The sequence below is a fragment of the Epinephelus fuscoguttatus genome, linkage group LG13 (assembly GCF_011397635.1).
Source record: "Epinephelus fuscoguttatus linkage group LG13, E.fuscoguttatus.final_Chr_v1".
NCBI lineage: Eukaryota > Metazoa > Chordata > Actinopteri > Perciformes > Serranidae > Epinephelus > Epinephelus fuscoguttatus.
The window spans coordinates 40979253-40990065 of record NC_064764.1 but is presented as its reverse complement, the minus strand read 5'-3'; the positions used below and the strand labels follow the sequence as shown (position 1 = coordinate 40990065).

At 42.4% G+C, this 10813-nt stretch overlaps 2 protein-coding genes across 3 annotated transcripts; both read right to left on the bottom strand.

The window, feature by feature from the left end:
* Positions 1-1936: 1936 nt before the first annotated feature.
* Positions 1937-5404, bottom strand: LOC125899341 (gamma-crystallin S-1-like). The gene is made up of 3 exons (XM_049593554.1): positions 5301-5404; positions 4963-5205; positions 1937-2292 (listed from the first exon to the last, which is right to left on the bottom strand). Exons 1-3 carry the CDS (start codon positions 5307-5309, stop codon positions 2020-2022), a joined length of 525 nt encoding a protein of 174 aa, XP_049449511.1. The 5' UTR covers positions 5310-5404; the 3' UTR covers positions 1937-2019.
* A 644-nt stretch (positions 5405-6048) lies between these two features.
* On the bottom strand, positions 6049-8881 carry LOC125899328 (gamma-crystallin M2-like). Of its 2 annotated transcripts, XM_049593531.1 has the most exons (4): positions 8726-8881; positions 8066-8308; positions 7915-7962; positions 6049-6527 (listed from the first exon to the last, which is right to left on the bottom strand). In XM_049593531.1, exons 1-4 carry the CDS (start codon positions 8735-8737, stop codon positions 6252-6254), a joined length of 579 nt encoding a protein of 192 aa, XP_049449488.1. In that variant the 5' UTR covers positions 8738-8881; the 3' UTR covers positions 6049-6251. The 2 variants fall into 2 exon arrangements, with proteins under 2 accessions (XP_049449488.1, XP_049449489.1); XM_049593532.1 differs by lacking the exon at positions 7915-7962 and having other exon boundaries at positions 8726-8880.
* Positions 8882-10813: the final 1932 nt, after the last annotated feature.

Sequence of the window (10813 nt, the reverse complement as noted above, 5' to 3'; positions counted from 1 at the left end):
TCATCCATGGGTTGCAGCAGCAGGGTTCACCCTGGACAGGTCACCAGACTATCACAGGGCTGACACATAGAGACAAACAACCATTCACACTCACATTCACACCTACGGACAATTTAGAGTCACCAATTAACCTTCATGTCTTTGGACTGTGGGAGGAAGCTGGAGCACCTGGAGGAAACCCATGCTGACACGGGGAGAACAGGCAAACTCCACACAGAAGGGCTCCCACACCCGGGATCGAACTGGCAACCCTCTTGCTGTGAGGCGACAGTGCTAACCACCACACCACCGTGCCGCCCCTCTCGAACAACTCGTCCAGTATAATCCAAGTCCTATTTATCCAGTCATGTGATCAGTTCTTCCCAAACATGCATTTTCACTAAAATAAATCATAAATGTAGTATTGCAGTCTGGCTTTGAAGAGAGCACAATGAGTTTCACTTTCACTTTCAGTTAAGTGTTAAATTCTAAGGCTTTAGCAAAAATGTTAACGTGTTCGGGAAGTGGAATTGAATTCACTGCACAGCTGTGTGAGTTTGTAAACACATGTTTTGATATAGTTGGTCCCTGATTGATCAGTAAATCAATATGCTCCATTTTCCGTGGAGGCGTGCGAGAATATAGCAGCTGTTCTGGAGCTTTCAATCATGTCATATGATCTTCATCAACACCTGGAGTTTTTCCAGTTGTCAGAGGAAATTTTACGTTAAAATTTCCATTTTTTCGAATCACTTGAAGGACTTCTCAAAGTTCACTCTTGACCATCCATGACAACTGGGCAAACTCTATCTGCTGTTGAAAACCAAAACGGCTGCTAACTGGAGCTCGTAGTGAGACTGTCTAAAGACAAGTTTCAGTTTTATAATTAATTTTACTCTTTTAAAGGTCCAGTGTGGAGGATTTAGGGGGGTATATTGGCAGATATTAAATGTAATAACTATGTTTTCTTTAGTGTATAATCACCTGAAAATAAGAAGCACTGTGTTTTTGTTACCCCAGAATGAGCTGTTATATATATGATATACAGAGAGCAGGTCCTCGTCCATGGGGATCGCCATGTTGCTACAGCAGCCCAGAGCCGACAAACCAAACACTGACTCTGGATAGGGGCATTTTGTGTATGCGTTGGCAGCCATAGTTAGCAGCACCTCCATGACAAGCGGTGTCGGCAAAACACTTTTTTTTGTAACGAGAAATTCCTTATTCTGTGTTTGCCTGGTCCCTTGAGCTCCCATTTAAAATCTCCTGAACATCTGGATCTTAAGTTATCGCAGATGAGCAAAATTCAGATTGAGTGGTTTAAACCACTGGGTCTGTTTGTTTGGGAGAGGAGGAGACCTCTGTGAATAATTCGGTTCCCGGTAAAAACCTCCCGAACATCTGGATCTTAAATTATCAAAGAAAAAAGGTGAACACACATTAGCAAGTCCTGGGCTAACAGCCCATCTCCGACATGCCAAACAGCATCGGAGAAACACTGACTGGTAACATGAAACTGTTTTACTCAGTGTTTTTAACTGATTTAATCAGCTGGTCTGTTTGTTTTGGAGAGGAAGAGACCTCTGTAGATAATTCAGCTCCCTGTAAAAACCTCCTGACCACTGAACACTGAAGGAATTCTAACCTTGAGTTCACACGTGGCGCACAGAAGTTTCAGCTGGTTGCAATCTGCAGTCGTCACCACTAGATGCCACTAAATCCTCCACACTGTAACTTTAATTATATTTTCTATGTGTCAGTGAAAACAGAGGGGCAGGCAGACAGATCTTCCTTCCGCTCTACAATAGATAACGCTTGAGTCTGGGTGTGGTAAGTGCCAGCGCTCGCAGGATTTTATTCAAGCCTCTCATGAGAGTCAGGACGTCGGGCCATGACCCCGTCACATCCTCATGAGAAAACATGCCCTCCAAACGCAGAGAGCAAGAACAAAACTGAATACAACTGAGCACTGACGCCATTTTATTCAGCGTGTGAAACAAGGCAAAGAGCAGACATTTGACAAGAACTGTTTCTCCGTCTTTAGAGATCCATGAGCCGCCTGATGGAGCCGATCCTGGAGTTGTTGCCGCTCCACTCATTGTAGCTCTTGTACTGGCCGGGCCTCAGGTAGTAGTGGCGCCCCCTGTAGTTGGGCTGCTCGTACACCAGCCAGTGTCCGTCCATCACGTTGCAGGAGTTGAAGTTGGACATGCGGAAACGGTCCATGAGGTTGGGGCAGTTGTCGGTCAGCTCCATCATCTCTCCGCCCATGTCGAAATGCTCGTACAGCCTCATCTTGAAGCTGCCGCTATGCTGCAGAGGGCAGAGGGGTCAGAGGTCACAACTCAGCACAAGTCAAATGTTCTTTCTCACACATCACAAATTCTAAATCTTAAACCCAATATGATTATAATATAACTATAATTATGCTCAGTCCTTCCCAAACAGACTGTGTGTAAAACTCCCTGCTGAACGATGAGTGACGTCACTGGACGGCCTCTCATTCTGCCTCAGAGACTTTGTGCACATGCTCAGTCAGTTACAGAGTTTACTGTGTGAATAGTTAAGTCCCCTCACTTGTCTGATCTGTTCTTCAGTCCTTGTTGTCTATATCCTTTGTTACAGCAGTGTGACAATGTGTCAGTAGCCCTTTTTAGACAGGAATTGTGCAAATTTGCAGGAAAGCCCAATCAGTCTTTTTTCAGCATTGGCAGTATAAAAACAAAATCGGGGAGTGCAGCAAAATGCCGCCTACCTACTTTTGTTTATACAGAATGTGCCTTTTTCGGGGCAATGGGGGGCGTGAGCAAGTAACAAAGCGTGTAGCTCAGCGTGTGACGTAAACAGTGACGTGGGAGGGAAGCCGCGGCTGGTCAGTCCTTCGGTGATTCTCTCGTAAGTCGGCCCGTTCTTCACCGTCCCCGTCATCTGACAGTTAATGGCCTCTTCGTTTGCGAGGACAAGGAGGGCGCGCAATTCCTTGTCTCCCCAGTTGCTCATCTTTACAGTGTCTGTCAGGTTTGTGTTTCCCTCTTGCTACTAGCTGCTCGCTAATTCCTGCTATCAGCTGTTTCCTGTTTATCCACCGCCAGTGGTTCGCACGTGCGGCGTCATCAACAGCTCCTCCCACAAGTCATCAACAGCCCCTCCCGTTGCAGAAGGCCGCCTCAGTTTGTTTAAACCAAAAAGGTTCCGCCAATATGTCTACCCTACGAGGTGGAAAATTGGGCCCCTCGGATCAACTCGCCAATCCGGCTCTGCATGTCTAAACGCTCGCAGCTTCTCGGCAAAACGGCCCAACATTCGCCAAAAATCTGGCAGTGTAAAAGGAGCTAATGTAAAGCCCTGTTTCCACCACACAGTCCGGCACAGTTCAGTTCAGTACGCTTTTTTTCTGTCTCTACAGTAAAAGTTGTGGATGGTACCAACAGAAGCGTTCCTTAGCGTCCCCATGTTTGGTCCCCCCTCTGTTGGGGTACCTAGCACACAGATCTGGTACTAAAAGGTGGAGCTGTGAACACTGCAGTCTGATTGGTCAGTAGAGGACACTCACTCTGCTCAGGGCTGAGTTGTGTCTGGTTTTGAGGCTCATGTAACCACTGTTCATACTGTGGAGAGTTTTATTAGTAAACTGTAACTATAAAATGAAAGGATGTGTTGCTGCCTCTCACAGCAGCTGGAGTCTGAGAAAAAATAACTTCATTCACTGGGCCGACTGCCGGCAACTTTTAAGGTGGAACGTTAACTTGTAATGTTACTCAATGCATGAGTTGATGACGTGAATCCATCAGCACACCTTAAATTTCACTGTGACAACTTTGACCATCACTTTAGTTTTTATATGACACACACTTTTAGTAATGACTTTAAAAATATAGATTCATTTGGAGCGGATTATGTGAAGGTCATATATTCTAATCCTCACTTCCTGTGGGCTACAGCAACACTAAACCCCTGAGCTTGCCTGAGAAGGACTAAATGCACAAAGCTGCTATTTTGAAATATCCCATGGAGAGAGACTCTCACTGCAGCCTGTTCTAGAGGTAGAATTAAGTGTCTAAATGAGCTCAGAGCTGCTGCTCATCCTCATGAGAAGGCTGTGTTTTTTGTTTTGTGATGAAGACTGAAATAAGGCCATTGGTTGTGAACGGCACCCTAATGCCCTCTTTTCTTCCTTCTGCAGAGTGGTCCGGATTGCTGGAAGCAAGAAGCTAGTTACCATCTCATAACGAGCTAATTTAATGTTAATGATGTTGCATTCCAGGCAAGTTTCTGAGCCCGCAAGTCACCACTTTAAGTCACAACACAAAGGTGCCGGTTCCGTGCTCATTGGAGCAAAACGGAGGAGGAGAAACGGCGCATAAGGTCACAGATGCTATTATACTTTTTATTTTATGTTATCTGTGTGTTTGGAAACATATTTTGTATTGATTTATTCTTGGTCTGGAAACTAGGTGTTAGAGCGGCTGCCAATAATGCATTAGCATTAGCAGATTTAACATTAACGTTAGAGCAATACCTTGCTTGACGTCAGAGAGCGTAACTGGGAGTACATGGATCTGGTACGAGTTGACGGGTGGTAAGTTACGATCCAGTGCACTTTCACAGGTAGAAGGTTGTAAAAGCACGGGGTACAGGTTGCCTGGAACGCGCCATAAGCCAGCATGTTCCCATTTTCGGTTCAGAGCTGGAAAGCTGCCACTGAGAGAGGCAACAGGAGGATGTGAATGACATACTGTGTTTGGGGTGATTGGATTGTAAGGAAGGAGCTCTGCTGCCTAAAACTAATGCCTCAAACAACAAAAGGTGAGGACACAGCCAAAGTGTTTATGGAGCATTTTGAGGATCGAGGGATTGACATTAACTGACTAACCACTAACTACCAAGCTCCTCATTTAACTCTCGACTAGAAAGCGTAAAAGCACATTTTCAGAAGATTTCTGGATCGTACTGACAAAGATAATATTTCCCAGGAGGCCTTACCGTGGGGATCATGCGACAGGATTTGACGCAGTGATTCATGCCGGTCATGCCCATGTAGTCCGAGTACTCTCCCCTCTTCATGAAGTACTGGGTCCCCATGTAGCTGGGACGGTCATAGATCATGAACATGCCGCTCTCCACCCTGATGGAGCGGCAGCGGTCGAACATGGACTGCAGGTCGGCGCAGTCGCCCATGCACTCATAGTGCCGGCCTCCAAAGTTCCTGTCCTCGTAGAAGATGATCTGATGGAGCAGAGTAAACCACAGTGACTCACAGAGAGCCTGGTGCACAACTCTTGGACACTGTCTTCATTTGTAAAACACAACTGGACACAAACCTTTCCCATGATGTTGGTCTCACCACTTCCTGTGTCTTTGCCCACCAAAGGTGGAGTCCATCTTTATACATGTCAGTGGGAACAGGTGCTGCCATGTGGTGTTATTCACATGAGGCCCGGTGTCAGCAGAGACTCTACAGGAGTCTTCCTCTTCCTGTTTGCCACGTCCTCCTCTGTTAGATGCAACAGACACTGTGCAGCTTCTAGCACGAGCCGCAGTGTGGGCAGGTGCTGGAACAGTCAATGCTTTTACCATCCTCTGTTTGTTTTACATGGGCTGGATTTAATGTGTTCATACAGTGTGTAAGAAACTGAAAATCTATGTAAAGATGAGCAGATAGAAATATGAATGAATAACCATAAACAATGTGTTTTAAATATGTTCTGTACTACAGCCGGGAACACATGAATGGTGTGAATAGTAGCCCCATTGTCTCTATTGAAGCTTTCTGTCATTCAGTGTGGAGGAACGTGACTGAAATACAGGAAAATAAACTTATTTGAATGTCCCACAGTGTGAATCTCATAAACACAAAATGCCTCTTAAAGATAAATAAATACTAAATTAACAAGTAAACAAGAAATTGACGTATTCATGATCAGATTTAAATGATGGAAATAATTATGAAGCATCAAAGAATGGTAGTTTGATTCTGCTATGGCCGTTTATTTCTGCCCATTCTCCTTTTTTAATGAGCCAGGTAGTTAAACCAGTCAATACCAAAATATTTAACAAGCACAGAGAAGATAGTTTACAATAGATTCATTTATTATGTTATTTAAAACCATATCATATTTCTGTATGGGAGCCCAATGAAAACATTCCACTCCTTATTGTACCACATATTTTATTAACATTACCACAAATAGATGCCATTCAGAGGAGGAAATGGGTGTTTTTGGTGAAACTGATATGTAAATAAAATCAATAGCATCAAGAGAGATTCCTGATTAAAACTCTGTGATTCTGCGGAAGGACCCAGTGGTGGCGCAGGTGGCCCCCCAGTCACTGAACTTGCGGTACTCTCCGGGCCTCATGAAGTACTGGCGGCCGCGGTAGTTGGGGTGCTCGTACAGGGTCCAGTAGCCGTCCATGACGTTGCAGGAGTAGATGTCCCGGCTGCGGAAATGGTCCTGCACTGACTCGCAGTCGTCGCTGAACTCCATCATCTGACCCTGGAAGTTGGGACGCTCGTAGATGCGCATGCAGTAGGGCCCCTCGCTGGTCTGGAGACACACAGTGAGGTGAAATACAAAGTTAGAGGAGGAAGTTTCTTCTCCACAGCCCACATGTGTGTCTCAAGTGTTTCTTTAACCAGAACGTTCTTCTAGTTTATTTTGTCCTGAATCTACTGACTGTATCAGGTCTGGGTTAGGACATAAGGTCCAAATTTAAATGTTAATCTCAGGCAAAATAATGGAGGATAAAACTATACCTGTCATTCCAACTTTAAATGTTAATGTTAGAAAATTCCAAATTTAAATGTTAACCTAAAACGAAAGAATAAAGAATATAAAGAAAATTATAATGTTCATTTCAAATTTAAATGTTAATCTTGGGCTTATGATTATCCATTCCAAATTTAAATGTTAACGTTAGAAAATTCCAAATTTAAATGTTAACCTAAAACGAAAGAATATAAAGAAAATTATAATGTTCATTCCAAATTTAAATGTTAATCTTATGCTTATGATTATATCCATTCCAAATCTAACTGTTAATGTTAGATGAAAGAATGAAGGATACAATCATCAATAGATCATATCCTTCATTCCACATTTAATTGTTAGTCATAAGCAAAGAATAAAGGATGTAATCTACTGATGACTGTATCCGTCTTTCCAAATTTAAATGCTTATTTTAGGCAAAGAAATGAAGTATATAATCATTCATAAATTATATCCTTCATTCCAAATTTAAATGTTAATCTTAAACAAAAAAATAAAGGATGTAATGATTTCTTCCCAAATTTAAATATTCATTTCAATTCAATCCACTAAAACGATGTCCTTCATTCCAAATTTAAATGTTAACCTGAAACAAAAGGATAAAGAATATCAAGAAAAGTAGATTATATCGTTCATTCCAAATTTAAACGTTAATCTCATGCAGAAGAATGAAGGATAAAATCTACTAAAACTATATCTGTCGTATCAAAAATCAAATTTAAATGTTAATGTTAGAGAATTCCAAATTTAAATGTCAACATCAAACAAAAAAAAAATAAAGGTTATAAGAGAGTAGTAGACTATATCCTTCATTCCAAATTTAGATGTTAATTTTAGGCACAAGATTGAAGAATATAATCTACTAATGATAATGTCCTTCAATCTTTTGCCTAAAATTAACATTTAAATTTGGAATTTCAAGCTTTTTCAACACCTGACCATCGATCAGTGGATTTCATTATTTATTCTGCAAATGAAATGCAGACAAATCACTTATCTCCACTTAGCTTAGTATCTTGTGGAAGTTTATTTTTGGTAGGAAGATGAGCAAAAAACTAAATAAACTATATATTGCTGTTCTTTTTCTTATGCCCACAGAAAAGTACAGGGAATAGACTGAAGCACAAACTGAGGCACTCAGAAACAAACAACATAAAACACATACAACAAGTTGCTGCTCAGTCACTGAATATTGTTTTCTTGCATCTTTAATCTGTAACAGAACATATCTAAAGTTAAAAAAGGGGCCCCACACACTTCACAGAAACAAAAACTTGAAGACAAAACAAAATATGTAAAATGAAATATTCACTCACATAGGAGAAGGTACGGCAGGAGCGGATGGTGTCATTGTAGCCCATCCAGCGTTGGTAGTCTGGGTACTCTCCTCTGGTCAGAACGTACTGGTAGCCGGTGTAGTTGGGCTTCTCGTACAGCACCCAACAGCCGCTCTCCACCTTTATGGAGTTGCAGCGGCTGAAGTGGGGGTGCATGTCAGGGCAGTCGGTGTCGCACTCATAGGAGCGGCCCTGGAAGTTTCTGTCCTCATAAAATGTGATCTGAGTCCAGAAGAGAAGCAGGACGAGATTAAAGCTCAAAATAATCTAAAATATTCTAAATATATAGCTGTTGCAGGATGTATCATGCCCCTGCTGTGTGAGCTAGAAATTATGTGATTTAAATTATTATTAAATCCAGTTTTTCTGTTCCTGTTTGCACATTTTCTCCAACATGAAGCCAATTAAATAAGTTTAAGAGAGCTTTAACTGTTGGTCAGTTAATACCAGTTTTAATAAATCCTTACAGCAGCCTTCCTCTTACTTTTGCACAATTCATTTCACACCCAGGACCTGCCTTTTCTGAAGAAATCTGAATTTTTAGAGACTATTTGTCCCCAGTATGTCCCGCACTGCACTGACCTACAGGTTAAAATTTGTTCCCAGGCTTATGAAGATGGTTCTAAACAGAATACATACCTTACTACTCATCCTGCAAAGAGTGCTGGAGCCAGTCACCCACTGAAAAATGGTGGTCTCACAAAGCAGCGCCCGAGCCCCGCTTTATAAACCTCAATCAAAGGGTTAGCAGATCCCTCTTTAGCTGTATTTTCAATGAGTGGGGATTTAACGCGCTGGCATCTCTGCCAAAAGTCTTGATCCTGGGCATAGAGCAAAAATCCCTGAATCATCAACGCAAAAGTCCTAGCAGGCAAATTACTGACCCACTGTGCCCTCTTTATTGATATGGACATCAGAGAGACGTTTCATCCACTAATCCTTCATCAGGTGGATTAATCTTTGCATGCAGAATGTCAGAGGTCATCACAAAACAACACGCTCTCTGTTTGTTGAAGTTGGAAACAGATGTAGCTGAAAAATCTCAATAGAATGTGTGAATATCCATTTATATTAACATAATAAATAATCCAGCTGTATTATTATTTATTATCAATCACGTGGTTTGGCTTGAATTTGAACAAAGAGCTCTTCCAAAGCTCTTGGTAACTACTAACTAGTTTCACACCACCAAGTTACTAAATCAGCTCCCACTGGTTGGAAGGAGACATCTGCAGCACGGTCCAATCAGAAGCAATCAAATATGCAAACAGGAAGTTGCTGACCAACCCAGCATAACATTCCCACCCAGCAATTACAAATGTGCACAGTGTAATTTCACTTTTAAATGCCATTTGTTTAGTCAAAAATACAACATTAAAGGTATCATTACTTGAAACACAAAGACTGTCATATACATGATCAAATGTCCTTGTGGCTCAGCCTACAGGAAAAACAACATGTGCTCTCAAGACCCGACCAGAAGAACTCTGTGGCTGTGTATTTTAACTCATTCAAACACAACCTGTCCACACTGAGACACACTGGCATCGAACATGTGAGAACACGCAGAGGAACATGCTTTCACAGAGAGGCATTCTACATTTTCACAAATAATAACTTCAAACCTGTTTGTTGTGAAATTAAACCACTATTAAAATATCTCAATACAGCCAGTCTAACTTAGGCAATAACCCAGCATTAATCTCAACAGCAGGTAAGATAGTCTGGTGTAGAATCACTCCATCTCCCTCCAAGTCTCTGCCAGATTTGGATTCACCAGCTGTCTGGTGTGAGCGGAGACAGAAGGCGGATTACTCTCCCACTTCCACGTGCCTTTCTAAACCAATCTCAACCTGAAATGAAGTTTGTGTCTCCCACGTTACGTCTCTGATAATTAATTTAAATAATAATAATAAAAATGTCATGCAGTTTGGAGCTGTGCTGTGTAAAGAGAGCAGAGGAGGAGAGGAGGAGCGCTAGTGCTGCTTGTTTCTGTTCTCTGGGATTCTTTAACAACGTGTAAAGCGGATTTAGAAGATAGTTTCAGCAAGGAGGAGGGGAGAGGAGAAGAGAGGAGGGGAGAGGCGAGGAGAGGAGAGGAGACGAGACAAGACTTAGCCTTAACGATGCAGCTGAACACAGGCCTGCTTTAAAGTTTGGAAGGTTGATTGGTTGGCTTATTATTTTATTTATTCCAGCAACAGCATTTTCCAATTTTCCAGGATGTGTTCATTCATTCATTCATTCATTCATCTTCTAACCGCTTCATCCTCTTGAGGGTCACGGGGGGGCTGGAGCCTATCCCAGCGGACACTGGGTGAGAGGCAGGGTTCACCCTGGACAGGTCACCAGACTATCACAGGGCTGACACATGGAGACAGACAACCATTCACACTCACATTCACACCTACGGACAATTTAGAGTCACCAATTAACCTGCATGTCTTTGGACTGTGGGAGGAAGCCGGAGTGCCCGGAGAGAACCCACGCTGACACGGGGAGAACATGCAAACTCTGCACAGAAGCTCCCACACCCGGGATCGAACCAGCAACCCTCTTGCTGTGAGGCGACAGTGCTAACCACCACACCACCGTGCCGCACATTTTTCCTTTATTATTCATAATATTATATATCACGTGTGTTTATATCACTACACTGATATTACTCTATAGCATATATTTAGAGATTTTGTGGATAGAAATTAAGCTCATCCAGCGCAGATGATC